Raw genomic sequence first — 19,430 nt, 5'->3', positions numbered from 1 at the left:
TACAAATTGACTTCACTTAAGCCACAAAATCTGAATTTGAAGTTCCCTTTTTAAGCTTATGTGTTTAGGAGTTTTTTAAATTTTTTTTAAACAGGTCCCCCTAGTTGTAGATATCATCTGAAAAGTTTCTTCTCAACGCTTATCTTTATATGAAGGTGGTTTTGTAATTTTCTTTCTCGTCTTATCTACTTTTCTTTTTACAGGATTTATTTAAAAGCCATATTTATTTATTTTATCTGAATATTTATTTAATATTGCATAGGCTTTTACGTCTTATTTATTTATTTATTTATTTATTTATTTATTTATTTATTTATTTATTTATTTACGCATTTCATTGATCTACGTCGGTAAGTCATCTTCCTGTGTAATACCTCTCTACGGCGCTAGGGGGCGGCACGAACGTTTATCTTTGTCAGTGAGCCGCTTTAATACAGAGAAGAAGAAACCGTCCTGGCTCAGTCAGTTTGGTAGCCTTTTGGCAGATAACGTTTGGGATTTTTTCCGCGAACAGCGTCGGTCCGGTTAATTACGGTCAGTTTTATGAATCATATAAAACAAACGAACCACTGTCACTTTACCTTAAGGGAAATGTAGTTCTAGTTTGCTGTCAAAGCTAATGTTTCTCACCGTTATATTAGCTAAAGATGCTACTAGCCACATAGCATTAGCACATTCATTGTTGTTAGCCTAGCATTTTAGTCCTCTGTGTTGTATAAACGTAATTAACACATTCAACTTGTCACTTAAGACGAAGTGTATATTTTGGTGTGCAATACCAATGCTGTTCTCCTTGCTAATTGAGTAGTTGTTTCGATAAATGGTCGTAAATAGCTCGTTGAAGTTAGTTGTTGCCTTGGCTAACGGTACTAACTTTGTGGTTTTTGGTGTTTTTGTTATTCACATGCTACTCTAAGCTAGGTGATGTCACCAGCTCAGCCTGCTGAGAAATTGGTTTTGACTTCGTCCTGTCACTAAAGATGAATCGTCCAAAACCAACAACGCTCAGGCGCCCCAGTGCTGCAAAACCGTCAGGTAAGACTCGTTACGCAGTCAATCCTTGTGTTATATGTTGATGATAGTTGCTAAGCAGACAAAGATTACATCTAGCTGTGACATCTGTCTTTCCCAGGGCATCCTCCACCAGGAGACTTCATTGCTCTGGGATCAAAAAGCCAGTCAGGAGAGCCCAAAGCCCCCGCTGTCCTCCTGAAGCCAGCATCCACAGGTTTACCAGCGGACCGTAAGAGAGAGACCTCCTCCACTCTACCTTCCTCATCAGGTCTATCTAACCTCACAAAGCGGCCCAAACTATCCACCACCCCTCCAGTCAGTGCCCTGGGACGGCTCGCTGATGTTGCAGCTGTGGACAAGAGGGCTATATCCCCCTCAATAAAGGAACCGTCAGTGATACCTATTGAAGGTAAAGTCGTGGTTCTAAGCCTGCATTTCTAAAAGAACTGTAAAAGCTCACATAGAGAGGGCTACAAATGCTCACTTAGTGACTGGCAACGAAAGTAACATTTGCTCTCTTATGGTGACAGTCTCTCCAGCGGTGCTGCTGGATGAGATTGAAGCTGCAGAGTCGGAAGGAAACGATGATCGCATTGAGGGATTGCTGTGTGGAGCAGTGAAGCAGCTCAAGATGAACAGAGCCAAGCCTGACATTACACTGTACCTCAGCCTCATGTTTCTGGCCAAGATCAAGCCCAACGTTTTTGCCACTGAAGGAATTATTGAGGTAAAACTTCTATTCCAGAAATGCTCTAAGTATGGCAAGCGGAAATTAACAGCAACATATAGACACCAGTTCCAATATTATAATACACATTTGTCCTCGTCTTCTCAGTTTAAATTTGGTGTAAGGCAAAAATAACAATCAAGTAGTGCTGACAAATTCTTAGCACCGCAATTTTACAATCAACAAACTAACTAGCTAACTAGAGAATTTAGTAAAGTTTTGAAACCAGTATATTGCATTAACAAAAGTGAGCCTTGCAAAGTAAATGTACTATGAATAGTTTGTTCTCTCCAAATGAACGTTTCAAAATTTTTGTCACTCTCCTCCTGTCTTGCTTTTGTCACAAGGCCTTGTGCAGCCTCCTGCGTCGGGATGCTTCTATCAACTTTAAAGCAAAAGGCAACAGCTTGGTGTCTGTTCTGGCATGCAATCTGCTGATGGCAGCCTACGAGGAGGACGAGAACTGGCCAGAGATCTTTGTCAAAGTGAGAATGTCAAGAAAATTCTCATACATTTCATACATTCCTTACTTCAACAATTGCATTTTCATCATATTTTATCATAACTTGTCAATTTAAAATATATATTTTCAGGTGTACATTGAAGATTCACTGGGGGAAAGAATCTGGGTGGACAGTTCTCACTGCAAGAATTTTGTTGATAACATTCAGACTGCTTTTGGCACAAAGATGCCCCCAAAGAGTATGCTGCTGCAGGCTGATACTGGCCGCTCTGGTGGAGATCTCAGTGCAGGTATAATACATCTAAAAGATGCCCTGTTCTCTTTGGGTTTCAGGTTGGTAGATTTGTAAAATAGTGCTGATAAGATTTTCTGGGTTTGGTTCTTGTAGGTAGCAGCCCTCATCCTTCAACCCCAGATGAAGACGACAGCCAGACTGAATTGTTGATAGCAGAAGAGAAACTCAGCCCTGAGGATGAAGGGCAGGTTATGCCGAGGTATGAAAACTACTAATATAGATGTGACAACTGCTACAGTGAACGTTTTAGATGCAATTCAGATTTCCATTTGATAAATGACAAGATGATAAGATTTTGGAATTAATGTCGCACAGTTGAATTGTGTAGAATGGTTCCATTTTATTTTATTTGTCATTCCCTGGTGATCTGTAGGTATGAAGAGCTGGCAGAGAGCGTGGAGGACTATGTGCTTGATGTCCTGAGGGATCAGTTGAACCGCAGGCAACCGATGGACAACGTGTCCCGTAACCTGCTGCGTCTGCTGACAGCCACGTGTGGCTACAAAGAGGCGAGACTCATGGCGGTGCAGAGGCTGGAGATGTGGCTCCAGAACCCAAAGGTAAGCGGTATAACACTGACATCTGCAAAAGCTAATTTCACAGCATGTGGCTGGGCATGCTTTATGTCTTTAGTAAAATAGTAATACTAATAATCTGTCACAGTATCTTGTTGAAAATACAGGTGAAACGTAGTCTCCAGTTGCAAAAAATATTATAAAGCACTATGAGCTCAGTGGACTGGCAGGACACTCTGTTGTGTAATAGCTATCTATGTATTGAGTAAGGGTCAACTGATTATCTGCCTGGGAAATTATTAGATCTGGTGTTGAGTTTTCCAATTATCTGTGTTTTTCTAAACCGATTCAGGGACGAGAGTCATTTTACAAATGTGTTGTTTTGGCTCTGATGCAGCAAGCCCTCTCAATCTGTTGTCACCACTCTTGAGCACTGTCTTGCCCATAGCGCTATCTGATTGGTTTCACACCGAGAAAATAAATGTTATGTGGTGTCTTCTGATTCTTCTGAACCACAAGCAACCTTGGGGCATTTTTGGCTCTTAACACACTTTTCCCTCACTGTGGCCTAATTCTTTTCTGCAATATTAAGTCCTGATCCTCTGTGGAAACAGCATTTTGAGAGAATGCAGAAATGTCTGTTGTGTAGTGGAACAAATATATATTGCCATAAGTCAGGGGAATAATATCTTTGGTTGCACAGAGGATTTTTTTTGCTTTTACAGAGTCTGGTTGGTGGCAGGAGATTTCACAATTTGAAGTGTAGAGTTGGATAATTTTCCTGACAGAACTGAAAGTTACACATAATTAGTTCAAGGATTGTTGGACATTTGAAAATCTGGTGATTCATTCTGTTCTTGCTCTGATAAATTATGTCATTTTGGTGATTTTTAAAAAGATAGCCTGCCTTTGGGGACTAATTAAACATGTGTTAAACATGAATAAAAACCGGGGTTTCAACAAGTTTTGTGTTATTTTCAATTCCAAGACTGAATATTTTATTTTGCTGCAAATCTACATTAGTTCTAAAGACCAGTTATCGGTGTCTTTGACTACTAATATTTAGTATAAGTAATGATAATGAATAAAAGGCACGTTGGTCCACCCCCAGTATTGATCATTAAGCATCACCTCTCTCGTTTTTGTGTGCACAGCTGACTCGACCGGCTCAGGACCTCCTCATGTCTTTGTGTATGAACTGCAACACCCACGGAGCAGATGACATGGAGGTGATCTCTAACCTGATCAAGATCCGACTCAAACCTAAAGTCCTTCTCAACCACTACATGCTATGTGTCAGGTCTGTGGAGTTATCATCATTCCTTCATGTTGCCTCCTCACTCATTAACTCACACTAACTGATGCTTTGGATGTTTGTTTTTTTTCCCTCCAGGGAGCTTCTAAATGCACACAGAGACAACCTGGGCACCATGGTGAAGCTGGTGATCTTCAATGAGCTGTCCAATGCCAGAAATCCCAACAACATGCAGGTGCTCCACACAGTGCTGCAGCACAGCCCAGAGCAGGCTCCAAAGGTGAAACTCAACCCTTTTGAATTATTGTTTGTGCTCCCATTTACAGTATGTTTTCTCAATTTAATAGTTTTCTCAAATACGACAATGCTCTTGTATTTTTGTGCCTGTAGTTCTTGGCGATGGTTTTCCAGGACTTGCTAACCAATAAAGACGATTACCTCCGTGCCTCCCGAGCTTTGCTGCGAGAGATCATCAAACAGACCAAGCACGAGATCAACTTCCAGTCATTTTGCTTTGGTTTGATGCAGGAGAGAAAGGAAACCAGCTATGTGGACATGGAGTTCAAAGTAATGTGAAAATGAAAACTCCCCAGTACTACCTAATTTCTGCTGCTTTGTTCGTGGATTTAAAGTTAATGCCAAACTGTTTGTCGTCACCTCTCCCGCAGGAGCGATTTGTCATCCAGGTGACAGATTTGCTGACCGTCTCCATGATGTTGGGCATCACTGCGCAGGTTAAGGAAGCTGGCATTGCATGGGACAAAGGAGAGAAGAAGAGTGCGTGCTGTGCATTTGTTTCAGTTGTGTAATGATAGTAAAGGTGTTAGGCTTAGCTTTGGGTCGATCATGTTTGTGGTTTGTTTCAGATCTGGAGGTCCTGAGGTCGTTTCAGAATCAGATTGCTGCCATCCAGAGAGACGCTGTGTGGTGGCTTCACACTGTGGTTCCTACCATCAGCAAAGTTGGTGCAAAAGACTATGTTCACTGGTCAGTATCTGCGTGTACCTGATGTATTACAAGCTAGTCATATCTTCCGCTACTTGATTTATGATTTCCATTCCTCTTGTCTGCAGCCTTCACAAAGTGCTTTTCACAGAGCAACCTGAGACTTATTACAAGTGGGACAACTGGCCTCCTGAGAGCGACAGAAAGTGAGCCTCCTTCCAGCACTTGCAAATTATTTACTGACTGTTTACTGTAACTTTATGGAGCTTTTTTTTTTGTTGTTTTTCATCCCTCAGTTTCTTCCTTCGCCTTTGTTCTGAGGTGCCTCTGTTGGAGGACACGCTCATGCGCATCCTTGTGATCGGGCTGTCGCGTGATTTGCCCCTCGGCCCGGCAGATGCCATGGAGCTCGCAGATCACCTGGTTAAAAGAGCTGCTGGAGTTCAGTCTGATGGTGTGTGGAGAACAATTTTGGCTGTAAATGTTTATGAGCACAGTTAAAGGTGTTTATACTACACCCTGGCAGAGTGTTTGGACATTAGGTAAACACTTGTGCCTCGGTTTAATGAGCTGCCTTAAGTCTTCCAAGGCAAGTCCTTACTCATGTTTTATCTTTGCGAGTGAGCTAAATAATGTTAGGAAAGTATGACCAAAGGAAATATGGATGCTGTTGCTGTGGTTTTGTGACTGTTTTTTTTTTTGTTTTTTTTTGTTAAACAGATCTAGAGGTCCTAAAAGTGGAAAGGATCCAGCTCATTGATGCTGTGCTGAATCTGTGTACATACCACCACCCAGAAAACATCCAGCTGCCGGCAGGGTACGTCAGCTGTCTTCAGTGGCTTTTCACAACACATACATGTCATGCAGTTTACAGACTAAAATAACAAATGACTCCTCATGTTTAAGGTACCAACCACCAAATTTGGCAATCTCCACGCTCTATTGGAAGGCATGGCTCTTGTTGCTTGTGGTGGCTGCATTTAATCCTCAGAAGATAGGTACAACATAGACATGTATACCTATATACATAAGATAAGCTATGTGTTTTAAGCAATATATTTTTGACAAATATGATGTCCGACTTTTTCTTTCCTTTAGGTTTGGCTGCCTGGGATGGCTACCCCACGCTGAAAATGCTTATGGAAATGGTTATGACAAAGTAAGAAAAGTTTATTACTGAAAGTTTAACTGTTTATGTGTGATAACACCGAAGAGTTAACACAATTGTCTCTGTGCTTTCGTAGTAACTACACATATCCGCCTTGCACCATTGCGGACGAGGACACAAAGACAGAGATGATCAACAGGGAGCTGCAGATCTCCCAGAGAGAGAAACAGGAGATCTTGGCCTTTGAGAGCCACTTAGCAGCAGCTTCCACCAAACAGACCATCACTGAGAGCAACAGCCTATTGTTGTCACAGCTTACCAGTTTGGACCCACAGTAAGATACCAATACAAATCACTTTCAGTTGAATTTGATCCTTGTGTGATAGATATGAATTCATGTAGTAGAACCTTTGACATTGCTTATTCAGTTTGGAAAAGGCAGAGTTTTTAAGACTGATCCTTTTTTTTGTCTTCTCGCTGCTGTTCTTTGCATCTGACAAAGGCTTCAACCCTCTGATCCCCCAGCAGTTTTTGGGCAATTTTTATGAACTGTCACATTTTTCCTCAACATGAGCTCATTTTTTACAGCAATATAAAGTCACGCACCTCTGGCTTAAAAGAGAGAGAACTCAAAAATATATTTTGTGCAGCATAACGACATCAGAATGCAATCATTAAAAAAAAGAGGGGGAAACTCTGGGGAGAAAAAAAAACAAAAACATTTTTACCCACTGATGTTTCCATCATTGGAGGGGGAAACAAATGTTTTTTTGTTTGTTTGTTTGTTTTCATCCATGTCTCCTATTTGCTCTGTGTAAATCAACCTGCAGCTCTGCTCTGTTCAGCCAAAACGTCCCAGAATTTTTATCACATGCTTCCATCCTTCCATCCATCCAGCTGAGTCACTGATGGTTTCTCCATTGTGCTAGAATCTAGTGACTGTTCAGCTTTTGCAGTTGTTTAAATGAGACGCATAGAATAAAGTGAATTTGACGAAATATCCTGTTTTTAGGTTAGGTTTGGTTGTTTTTTCTGACCAACCAACAGTCGCACATGATTCGTTCAAGGACTGTCAGAAAGTTCAAGAGGGTTCAGAGGGTTAAACAGCATGCCTGACACAAGCCCGCTATATTCCCATTAGATGTTCCACAAAAAGCCACGGCATATCATAAAGAATATCACCTTAAGTCCTGCACACAAGACAGGCACAGCATGTTAATGAGCATCTTTACTCAACCGTTTTTCAACTACATGACAAATGACAAATTATACCCTCTAAAAATATGTCCCAGTTGTTAGCTATAAATGACAGTTGACCTACAAAGTCCTCCTTTTAATGCCTCTGTCGGGTCATAGAAAATTTATTGTCGGCAAAAAGTCCTGTGTTATTTTATCAACTGCTGAGCTTTTAAAGTCATGATAAATTCTCTTAACGTTTATGTGATGGGAAGATAAAGTTAGAATTGTTGTTTGTGTTCAGGGGTCCTCCTCGTCGACCTCCTCCTCAGGTCCAGGAGCAGATAAAGAGTCTCAACCAGTCTCTGCGTCTTGGTCATCTCCTGTGCCGCAGCCGCAACCCAGACTTTCTTCTCAACATCATTCAGAGACAGGTAAGGCTCGATTCACCAACAGCACCCAACTCCACATCCCCCAACTGCTCACAGTAGAATTGTATTTGCTGATGTTTTACATTGGTTTGGGTTTTTGCTGTCGCTTCTTGAACTTGGCTGCATTTCTTGTAGGTGTCCCAGCAGCTCAGCTCTGGTGTTGTACATGTTGATTCACTCAGTCTTGCTTACTGGGACAACTAATGAAAAAGAGCCAGCGTTAATAATAAATAATTAATGATGTCTGTTGTTGCTTACCTTTCTAAAAACATGTCCTGAGTTATTATCAAACTGTTTGAGTTTAAAAAAAAAAAAAAAGCATTAATAGTAAAAAGTTTGCTTGTGCTCAAGGACTGTCAAAATAAAAGTTATGCCTCAGTATGTAGCATGTATTAGCTTGTTGCAGATATCCATGTCATGGGATAAAAAGCCTTGAATTTTTCTTTAATAAACATAAAACATTGACCTAAAACAGACAAACCAATCCTCGAATCATAGTCTGGGTTAAATAGGATAGAAACCATGACATTAGGTAATGTAACTGTCATACATTTGAAACCCTTGACAGGCTTCCTCTCAGTCCATGCCGTGGCTGGCTGACTTGGTCCAGTCCAGTGAGGGGTCCTTGGATGTGCTTCCAGTGCAGTGCTTGTGTGAATTCCTTCTGCATGATGCTGCGGATGACAGTTTGCCAATAGAGGATGACGAAGAAGGCGAGAGCAAAGAACAGAAGGCCAAGAAGAGACAGGTACATTGATTATCTTAGATTTTTTCGTTCCTAATTCAAGGGATTTGTTTCAAATAAAGAAGCTGCATGTTAAATTCATACACATTCTTAATTATACATCTTTGCATCTGGTTACCAAATTGAACTTACAGACTTCTGACTAATCTCTCTTCCCGTCAGAGACAACAAAAGCAACGGCAGCTACTTGGACGGCTCCAGGACCTTTTGTTAGGTCCTAAGGCTGACGAACAGACAACCTGTGAAGTGCTCGATTACTTCCTGCGTCGTCTCAGCTCTTCTCAGGTTGCGTCAAGAGTTCTTGCTATGAAGGTAAGGAAAAAAATCTTAAGTAGCATTGTGTTATGAGTAAAAAAAAAAAAAACAGAAAGATTTCATCTACGTTACATATTTGTGTCCAGGGTTTGTCGTTGGTGCTGAGTGAAGGAGGCTTGAAAGATGGAGAGGAGCGAGAGCAGCCCATGGAAGAAGACTCTGCAGATGCTGAACTCTTGCCAGGGTACCAGTGGCTGCTGCAAGACCTCCCAAAGCTTCCCTTGTTTGATACCGTCAAAGGCATGACATCCACAGCTCTGCAGCAGGTCAGTTTGTCTCAACAGTGAACTGTAAATAAAAGTAAAACTTTAGTGAGAATTAAAAAGCAGGTGTTTGAATGACGTATCTGTCTGTCTGCTCCTTTAAAGGCCATTCATATGGAAACAGATCCACAGACGATCAGTGCCTATCTCATCTACCTATCCCAGCATGCACCAGTGGAGGAGCAGGCTTCTCATAATGACCTGGCTCTGGTAATCACGGCGAGTGCCTTAAAATTTCTTATTACATACATTTCTTTAACCAGTTTTGTTTTCAAAGAGCAGTGCTAACATGGATTTGGTGTTTCTCTCGCTATCTGTAGGATATTGCCCGGCTTATCGTTGAGCGCTCCACCATCATGAACAACCTGTTTTCCAAACACTCCAGCAGGCCTGAGTCTGATGCGGTACTCTCTGCTTTCCTCACCATCTTCTCTGCCTACATCAAGAGGATGAGGAAGACAAAGGAGGGGGAGGATCTTTACAGCTGGGTGAGCACTGGAACTGACATTGAGACTATCATTACAGGAAACTTTTTGTTTATCTTCTCACTCATGCACAGTGATTTAAACTTTAAAAATGTGCCTGGTGTTCCTTACATCCTGAAATCTTGTCAAAGCTACAGCAAAGTTTTGCATCTAATAATCTGGTCATTTTCACTAATTCTTATTATCTTGTGAGGTTGAGTGCAAAGAAAAACAAACTAATGACCAGTTTTGAAAAATATTACATTTCCACTGAAATATCTTTATCAGCTGAAGATTAAATCGCGTTCCATAACTAAAGGTGTTAACCAGGGGACTATTAATTACAGTGTGTATTTGCTGAATGAAACTTAAGCTCTTTGTCGTGTTTATGTTTTCCAGTCAGAATCCCAGGATCAGGTGTTTTTGCGCTGGACTACAGGAGAGACTGCTACGATGCACATTCTTGTAGTCCATGCCATGGTGATCCTGTTGACTCTGGGGCCGCCTAAAGGTAATCCTGTTCACTGTCAAGTTCAATGTTTGCGTTGTTAAAGGGGCTGTAAGAGCATCTTACCATTGTGAATTTTATAGGAGAGAGTGATTTCCACGCTCTTTTGGACATATGGTTCCCGGACAAGAAACCTCTCCCCACTGCCTTCCTGGTTGACACCTCAGAGGAGGCCCTTCTGCTGCCTGATTGGTTGAAACTGAGAATGATCCGATCTGAGGTCTCTCGATTGGTTGATGCAGGTAAAGCTTCTCACTGTACACAAACGTGTGTGGCTCACCAAGAAAGAGATTTTCCCTTGTTTTAATGGACCAATGCACATATTTCCCTCAGCTTTACAAGACCTGGAGCCGCAGCAGCTGCTCCTGTTTGTTCAGTCTTTTGGAATTCCAGTCTCCAGCATGAGTAAACTTCTGCAGTACCTGGATCAAGCTGTCTCTCATGATCCACAGACGCTGGAGCAAAACATCATGGACAAGCGTAAGATTTCCTGCTAATATTCTACTGTTGAAACATTTTAAAACGTTTTTGAATGCTTACGGTTTATTTTTCCTGTACCAGACTACATGGCTCACTTGGTTGAGGTGCAGCACGAGCGAGGGGCCACTGGGGGGCATACTTTCCATGCTTTACTGAGTTCCTCTCTTCCTCCACGCAGAGGTCAGTGATTTTATCCTCCAACATTTAAATCAGTAGCTCTAATAAATGTTCACCCACCTTACTCTTTAATTTGTCTATACTTGCACGTGACCTTAGAGCTTTAGTGTAAAGTCGATGACAAATTTACAATCAAGGAACATATGTTAATTATGTACATATTACTTTTGTGATTACGTCCTTCCTGACAGATTCAACTGAAACCAGTAAGGCCAAGGTTACTGTGGAAACTCCCCACAGCTCTGTGAAGATGAGAGCAGCCACTCAGCTTCCTGCAGTGGGGCCTGACGATGATCTTACTGGCATGATGCTTCAGGTAGGATTTGGTAGCAGTTTAAATCTGATCTCTTTGTGTGTGTGTGTTTTCTTTTGAACTCTTTGGATAACAAGAACAAATATAAATTGACCTAAATGTCAGTTTATAATTTTATGTCCAATTTTTTTCCTTTACTTTCAAACTGTTGTTGGTGTTTTCTGTATCAAACAGACATCTTTCGTTGTCGTTTTCGTTCCAGATTTTTCCGTTGAAGGTGGACCCTCGTTGGCATGGCCCTCCTCCCAGTCAGCTCTCCCTGGCCCTGCAGCAAGCCTTGGCTAAAGAACTGATGCGAGCCAAGCAGGGCCAGATTCAGCAGGGTGGTTTGGCATTTCGTTTGCTTCAGGCCATCGCAGCTCTGCTCACCTCTGCCCATGCAGGGCCCATTGTCATGTCGATGCACCGCAGCCATGCTCTCTCGTGTCCACTTATGCGCCAACTTCACCTCTACCAGGTACAACATGCTGACATTCAGTGCATCATTCTGTATGCTGCTCTTCTAAAATATTACATTATGATCATTTTTGTCTTTTTCTCTTGCTTTATGTCTGTTCTTTCCAGCGCCTCGTGTCACAGGACATTGCTTTCTCCTCACTATTCCTCAAAGTTATTGTCGAGATGCTGAGCTGGTTAGACAACCCGACTGTGGAGGCAGGACCATTAAAGACACTGCTCAAATCCTTTGCTGGTCAGAACTCTCACAAACACAGGCACAGTGATGGTGAGCACTCCTAACTATTTATCTTTTTGCAAGTGTTATTTTATATAAACAGTCTCCAATAAATTATAAATATCTCCACTCTGCAGTACGTACAGGTTTCCTTCATCTCGCGGAGACGTTGGCATATCGCAGAGATACTGAAGTGCCACTGAGAACCATTATGGCGATGCTGAGAGCTGGAGAGAGATGTAATGCAGAAGCTGAACTCATCGGAAAAGGTATCAATAGAGTCATTATCATAGGTTGTTGTTTTTTTGTTATATAATAAATGTGAGGACTTCCGTTTAATAGAATTTGTAACAATCAGCTTAATTTCACACATTTAGAATGAAGGAAAATGAGTTCTTTACAATAAAAGGAAGACAGAAGCAGTATTGATGTTAAAAAAAAAAAACAAAACATCAGAAGTCTTGAACGAACAAGACGTCTGATTAATTGGTCCACAGACAATGTGAACTGAATCACAAACATGAATATCATTTAACACCCACATTACTACTGTAGTTTGCTGCCACTAAAGCTCAGAAGCTGCTGAAACATTTAACATTTGGTTTTGTTTCATATGAATGCAATTAGGGAGTCCAAAGCGTATGAGTACATGTGCTATGCTGTATTATTTTTCAGTGTTACAAGGACTGATGGAGGTGAAGTCACCATATTTGGAGGAGCTACTGTCTCTGTTGATGACTGTTGGTACACAGAATGGGACGGCTGGCCCTGTTGCCATGGTGATTTCCCTGCTCCTTCAGGAAAGTGAGGAGCGAGCTGTGAAAAAGGAAGTGGATTCTAACAAGTGAGCATTGCAATTCTATTTCCCTCTTAAGTCATGCAAGAAACATTTATATTTGACAGGACTAAATGACAAACACGGCTGCCTGTGACAAAAATAGCTAAACGGCGCCTGCCGTCTGTGGCCTTGTACTTGTAAACTCCTATTGGATTTCGTTCGGGAATGTTTAATTGGTTTTGCAGCTTTATGGCGGCTTTAGAGGCAATGTTGCTACTAGAACATTTTGTGTCATGTGATTCTTGAGCTAAAATCACGATTTCCTCAACACTGGAGATAGCATTTTAAGCTAAGTTGTATTGTACATCATTTTTGTTTGAGGTCTTGAGTTACATTTCTATAGAATAACCCTTCAGTTTGACCTTTACCAGTGGCTCTGAGGTGACAAAGTCAGGGCTGAACTCAGGGCTGCTGGTTGATTGGCTGGAACATCTTGACCCTGAGGTTACTTCAGTGTGTCCAGACCTTCAACAGAAGCTGCTGTTTACCCTCAACAAGGTAAGACAAGCATCACCTGCAGATACTGTTCTGCTCACATGAGAATAGGTGTTTGCTTGGCATTATTGATGCATCCTTTCTTGCTGTTATCTGTTTCAGGCACGAGGCACTCCGGCCTACAGACCTTATCTTTTGGCCTTACTCACACATCAGTCAAACTGGTCCACCCTGCTGCAGTGTATCAGCGCTCTTCTTAGCAAACGCAGAGACTACAAGTACATCATTTTATCTAAACTTTCCTCTTGTACCGTATTGAGATTATGTTGAGGAAGATCTTCTTACATTTAGCTCAATTTCTCTTTACGGATTTTCAGACTAGACCCGTCATCGGCCTTGGACTTCCTGTGGGCGTGCAGTCACATTCCACGTATCTGGCAAGGACGTGACCAGAAGATCCCTCAAGTAAGATCAAAAGACTGCATGCAGACTCCCTAGTTGCCAAATAATTCTGCATTTCTAATGAGACCAAATTCACAGAGAGTCAGTTCTGCTAAAGGTGACTCTAGTGTTTTCCTTTTTTTCTGTGCAGAAGAAAACGGAGAAGTTTGTGCTACGTCTCACTTCGGAGGAGCTCATCAGCCTGGTGGACCTGATCCTGTCAGAGTCTGAGCTCAACAGCCGCAACGCACCTCACGATGACAAAGGTGGTGCCGACCAGGCCTCCTTCTCCCTCATCCAGTCCAGGCTGCCCCTCCTTCACTCTTACTGTAATGGAAGTCTGGAAAACATCAAGAAAGTATCAGAGTACCTCATCAACTGCACAAAGAAGTGGGAGGACAGGTAAGGTGTATGCTAGTAGCTACCAGGGATGTGTGTTTTCTGAAAGGTTCTGACACAGACTCCTCTCTTCTGTTCTTATGATGCACATGTTTGTCACGTTATCATCTAAGGTTTGTCAAAATGCTCAGCCAGTCCATTTGGACACATTGTATTGTTCTCTCTAATTAGCCCAAATACTGAAAGTCATTTTTTTTTCTTGTTATGGTGGGCTGATAAACTTGGGGTAAATCGCACAAGATTTTCCTACTCAGTGCAGATGAACTTTTCAGACTTCCTCTGTCAGCCACAATGCTGTGGACCAGGGAAAACTCGATAATTAGGTCTATTGGTGTGAAATTAAAACCAGCAGAAGTCGTCTGTACTGTGATCTCTTTAAAAGCTCAGTGTATTATAATGAAGGCAAGAGGATTAAGGCTGAAGCTCTAAACTTGCCTGTGTTGTGAATTCCTGCTCTGACTTAGCTGTCAGAGATCAGGGTGCAACTCTTTGTGGAGGCAAACCCTCCTTTCATGAATATGTCTCTGGTTATTAAACCACTTTAATGAGGAAACTTTGGCCAAGGTCAAGCAAAATTAGCTTCAGAATTACAGTATTTTAAGTACAGCTAAGCTGTCTGGTTAAATGGTTGCTAGTGAAAATATGGCAGGATAAAAACATGTTGAAAGTAAAGGGTTTTGGCCTTGTGTTGAATAAACACTTGATTGTATGTTAAGTATTCTTCTTGGGAAAGCTTGCTGTCAGATAAGCCGGTGTTTATTCCAATTACACACAAACTATTGAACACAGAGCAGACTCCTTACTCTTGGTCAAGGTCGCTCTGATTTACTTAATGCATAGCTGTAATAAACTTTTCATTTAGTAGAGAGTGCATCTTTTGAGCCCGACAAGAGCTTTAGCCAGTAAGAGGATTTTCTAAAACTGCAGTGACTTGAAGGCAAATACCTCCGAATTACATTATGCTATTGATGTACCTAGTTTGTATTAATGTAGATTAATTGTCGTAGCTTGCTGACAAAAACAATAGAGGGCTGCTTTATCGTGCAAACTAATCTTTAATGTCATATCAGCTTTGCTGATAATCAGTACAAAAAAATAACTGAGATTTATTTGACAAAAACGTAAAGTACTATTTCTGTGAAGCTGCATTATGATGTCAGTAAGGCTATACAGTAGTGCTGTGACAGGCGTTCTATGGCTGCACAAAACTGGTCAAGCAGTCACTGTCAATTAAATAGCTTCAAGCTACACAACTCAATAACATCAGGGATTACAGTCTTGATTATTTTCTTACTAAGCTTGTGGCTTTAGGATGGACGGCCGAACTGTCCTAAGCCAATAATAAAATGTATTTTTCACTAAAGTGAATGACTTATTCCTTGGTGGCTTGTATCTAAACTATAGCATGCAGTATACTTAGCTTTTTGTTTACTTTGGCTTCCAGTACAATGAGTAAGTGGTGCCAGAACTTGCTGCTGCAGATCTACCTGCACTTCCCTGAGGTCATCCAACACGTTACCCTGCCTGAAGGCACATTCAGCATTGGAGGAGCTGCAGACGGCAGCACCTGCAAGGTAAAGATGTCTCAGTTGTTCACTAGGTTGTATAGTTCTGACTAAATTTATTTAGTGACATTATGCTGTGATTTTGAATTTTTATATGCTAATGCGTTGATGTACATATTTCATTGTTGTGAATATAATAGAGATGTCATGCTTAGAGCGGACACATCCCATATGTAGAGTCAAACATCTGGCTACGTTTGTAGTCACATAAGAGAAAAAAAAAAGATTCTGTAAGTGCCATATGATTAAGCCTGCTGATGTACTTCACTGCTTGTCACAGGAGAGAGACAGCTTTCACTGAGTTTTATGAACAATGCTCATCTTCAAATTTACCCGCAGAAAATGCTCATAATTTGTGGAAATTGATTTTATTCATTATGTCGTTTGTGTTTATCCACTTCAAATAAAAAATGCATTTGTGTTGAATACTATTGACAAATGCCATTCTTAAACCCACGGTTTTACAATAACAGTATGAAGTGTTAACTGTATACCTGAATGTTTCTCAGCTTGACGTGCTGGTCCATCGCCTTGTCACGCTGCTTGCTGATATCGGAGACTCAAAGTCTGTGGAGGGCCGCGTGTCCGATGCCAACCTTGCCTGCAGGAAGCTGGCTGTGTCGCACCCTGTCCTTTTACTCAGGTGGGAAAAAAAGAAAATGTACTATTTTGCTTTTTTTTTTTTTTTACGTTATAGCTTTTAGATTATCTGCTGCCATTAAAGAATAATCAAGCTGATGACTCTTGTTTCTTTTTTCGTTTTGCTCCCCAGACACCTTCCCATGATCGCAGGCCTCCTACATGGTCGCATGCACCTAAACATGCAGGAGTTTCGGCAGCAAAACCACATGACGTTCTTCAGCAACGTGCTGGCCATCCTGGAGCTGCTGCAGCCGCTTGTTTTCCACAGTGACCACCAGAGGGCGCTTCAAGACTGCCTTCTGTCCTTTATGAAGGTCCTCCAGGTGAGCGGCTCACATGCTTTCAAATCCTCGCTTGAGGATTTAGGGTCGAGATCAGACACAACTTGTTCTAATGAGCTACAAATCCAAATTTGACGATGTTCCTATGTATTTGTGCGTCTCCCGTCTTGTAGAACTTTCAGAGGACTCGCTCTCCGTTGATCTTCATCAATAAGTTTCTGCAGTTCACACAGAAGTACATAACGCATGACGCAGCAGCAGCCATTCCTTATCTACAGAAGCATTCTGACATCCTGCAGTAAGTATCTTTTGAATGCATTTGTAATAAATAAATGCTTAACAAGAGTTCTTTTTTTAACATTTACAGCAACAATGGTTTTGCTTTAAAATGAAGAGTTTTGTTTTTTCTTTTAGGGGTATGTGTGCAGAAAATCCAGACCTGGTCCAGCTGAAATCTCTGCTTGCCGGACTCACTTTGCCAGTAAGAAGATCCTCTGCAGAGGTTACAGCAGAAGAGAGAGACGGTAAGCACAGCTGAGCACATGGAGTTTTCACAGAGCCCTCACATATCTAAAATATCAAAACAGCTGTCACCTTGCACCCACTTGTGTTCTATTTGTCTGAATGCTGGTTGTAATTTCAGTGATACATTGTAATACCAGCTTTTGGTATCTTTTTCTTGCAAACTACGATTCCTACAGAGGCATACAATTTCCTAAATAGTATTTCTTGCTCTTTAGGAGATGATGTGTCCACTGGCTCCCTGCCCCTCGTCAACATATCGGCCTCGTTTTCACTGAGCGCTGCAGACATGACGATGTACCTGAAAAAGATGTCAAGAGGAGAGGCAGTGGAGGGTAACTACCATGTTGCTGCAGCAGTTCCACCTTCACATGTTCCAAATCATACTGAGTAATGTATTTTTTTTCCCCTTTTACCTATATGAGTAATGTACAGATTTTGTTCCCATCTGCTATAGATGTGTTGGAAGTGTTGACGGAGGTGGATGAGAAGTCAAGGAGGAGCCCAGAGATCATACAGTACTTCATTGTGAGTCATGAACAACAGATACACATAAAGGTCAAGTGTTGAAACCCTCAGTGTGTCACACGTCGATCACCACCCCGTCTTTGTGGTTGTAGAGTGATCTGCAGAGGCTCATGACTTCGTCTGAGGAGCTGTGTCGCAACATGGCCTTCAGTCTGGCCCTGCGCTGCATCCAGAACAACCCCTGGTGAGTTTGCGTCTCTCACAGAATGCATGCAGAAATCCAACTGAAATGTGCAGCAATACCTGAGAAGAGCCGATGATTTTTTATTTATTTTTTCTTTTAAATGACTCTTTTGTGATATTCATCTGTCTGTCACTGTTTCACTAGTCCATCTGTCTTCATAATTTCTGTGGTGCCACTTACTTTCCATTATGTAAGAGTGTGTTTTTTGTGCTGCAGCCTGGCAACAGACTTCCTGCCGACTTTTATGTATTGTATGGGCAGCGGCAACTTCGATGTGGTTCAGACTGCACTAAGGAATCTTCCGGAATACGTGCTTCTCTGTCAAGGTAAGAAGACATGTACAAGCTGTGCCTCCTGTGTCGGTCCGGTATCATAGCCTCATAGCTGTGCAGTATCGTACATAAAGCGACAGACAGCCGAATGATCCGATGTGCTCTTTTCTCTTTCCAGAACACGCAGACATTCTGCTCCACAAGGCGTTTTTGGTGGGTATCTACGGACAAATTGACACCAGTTCAATGCTCTCAGAGTCCATGAAGGTCCTTCACATGGAAGCAACGACATAAAGACAAAACACACGACTCCACGTCTGATTGAAAATAAGTCTCATTTATTCTCTGCATTCCAGAGCTCCATTATTTTATTATTATTATTTTTTTAAATTCCCTTCAGTTCAGACATAATTTGATCATCGCAGATTAGCAAACTCTGTGGCTCTTCAGTGGTGCAGATTAAAGGATCCTCAGCTGAGCTGGTATAGAAACCAGTAATGTAATAACTTCTGGATAATTTAGCGACTTCAAAGAATGCATTCAATTCCCTCTAAATGAGCCGAAAATGTTATAATTAAAAATGTGAAATTTCAGTTATTTCATAATGCGACAATTAGTACATGTGTTACATTGTGAGGGATGTAAATTGTTTTTAACTGATTTATATTAATAATGAGGAAAGAACTAGAAATGGTACATTCAGGTACATTAGTTCAAGACAACCGACTCGATCAAAACTGAAGAAATAGTCAACTGTGGGTGTAAAAGACAATTATAATATTTTATTATAATTATCATACAGGTGATTTTGAAATAATTTTGAAAAGTATTTTGGTTGCATTTCTAAGGGAGGCTTATGCATTTCTTGAGTTGTTATATTATAAACAGACATTATTACTCAGCTCCGTAAGAAAAATGTTCCAACACCTTTTTGCGTTCATATTTTTATTAGTTTGAATATGAAACATCAACATTATTATACCGGTAAAATGCACACTGTGCAACATTTGTTTGTTTTTTTCTTCTTCTAAAAATCTGTCATTGTTCCTTGTTTTATCACAGCAGTGTTCGATCAGTATAGTTGCAGTTTTCTTTTCTTTTATTATTCTTCAGAATTTTCCAACGTCTCCAGAGTTCCAAAATCTACAAGAAAGAATGTGACTTATTTTAAGGTTGTCTCGTATTGTGTTGGGCTTTAATTTATTATCCAGCCATCCAATTCAACAACTTTCAAATGATTAAAACTCAGAGGCCAAAATACAAAAGCGTTATCATTCAAAACAATATCCTGCAACGCCTGAACATTATCTGTCAGCCGCCTTAATTTGAACACAATAAAACACCTTTTGGAATATGCCGTCTTTATTGTTCGTTTACCCGACAGAAGCGGTTAGCAGTTGTTCTTCAAGCACCGGAATGCTGAAATTGTACAAACAGAAACTTTGCAAGAACCCAT

General features: G+C 41.2%; 1 protein-coding gene across 4 annotated transcripts; it reads left to right on the top strand.

Moving 5' to 3' along the window:
• Window positions 1-440: 440 nt before the first annotated feature.
• ints1 (integrator complex subunit 1) lies at window positions 441-19,328 on the top strand. 4 transcript variants are annotated; one of them, XM_008280363.1, is made up of 48 exons: window positions 441-534; window positions 918-1,035; window positions 1,133-1,423; window positions 1,545-1,741; window positions 2,089-2,226; window positions 2,335-2,494; window positions 2,593-2,698; window positions 2,873-3,059; window positions 4,169-4,314; window positions 4,408-4,549; window positions 4,660-4,836; window positions 4,938-5,046; window positions 5,136-5,256; window positions 5,343-5,420; window positions 5,511-5,668; window positions 5,935-6,031; window positions 6,121-6,212; window positions 6,313-6,373; window positions 6,459-6,656; window positions 7,803-7,932; window positions 8,498-8,677; window positions 8,837-8,986; window positions 9,076-9,255; window positions 9,358-9,462; window positions 9,573-9,740; window positions 10,116-10,227; window positions 10,308-10,466; window positions 10,558-10,704; window positions 10,786-10,884; window positions 11,073-11,197; window positions 11,397-11,651; window positions 11,759-11,918; window positions 12,005-12,136; window positions 12,543-12,711; window positions 13,077-13,203; window positions 13,303-13,418; window positions 13,518-13,605; window positions 13,733-13,983; window positions 15,425-15,554; window positions 16,055-16,188; window positions 16,318-16,510; window positions 16,642-16,766; window positions 16,883-16,992; window positions 17,212-17,325; window positions 17,448-17,518; window positions 17,611-17,702; window positions 17,919-18,028; window positions 18,153-19,328. In XM_008280363.1, exons 2-48 carry the CDS (start codon window positions 981-983, stop codon window positions 18,266-18,268), a joined length of 6,561 nt encoding a protein of 2,186 aa, XP_008278585.1. In that variant the 5' UTR covers window positions 441-534; window positions 918-980; the 3' UTR covers window positions 18,269-19,328. The 4 variants fall into 4 exon arrangements, with proteins under 4 accessions (XP_008278585.1, XP_008278584.1, XP_008278583.1 ...); XM_008280362.1 differs by having other exon boundaries at window positions 17,209-17,325; XM_008280361.1 differs by having other exon boundaries at window positions 9,358-9,471.
• The last annotated feature ends 102 nt before the right edge of the window (window positions 19,329-19,430 follow it).

Source organism: Stegastes partitus, unplaced genomic scaffold (assembly GCF_000690725.1).
Source record: "Stegastes partitus isolate 25-593 unplaced genomic scaffold, Stegastes_partitus-1.0.2 Scaffold191, whole genome shotgun sequence".
NCBI lineage: Eukaryota > Metazoa > Chordata > Actinopteri > Pomacentridae > Stegastes > Stegastes partitus.
The sequence above is the reverse complement of the archived record's forward strand: the minus strand, read 5'-3'. Positions and strand labels throughout refer to the sequence as shown.

Coding starts and splice junctions, on each gene's coding strand:
- ints1 (XM_008280360.1), top strand. CDS start 981: ATGAATCGTCCAAAACCAACAACGCTCAGGCGCCCCAGTGCTGCAAAA. Junction 3,060..4,168: donor TGTGGCTCCAGAACCCAAAG/GTAAGCGGTATA, acceptor TTGTGTGCACAG/CTGACTCGACCGGCTCAGGA. Junction 16,993..17,208: donor TACAGCAGAAGAGAGAGACG/GTAAGCACAGCT, acceptor CTTGCTCTTTAG/GAGATGATGTGTCCACTGGC.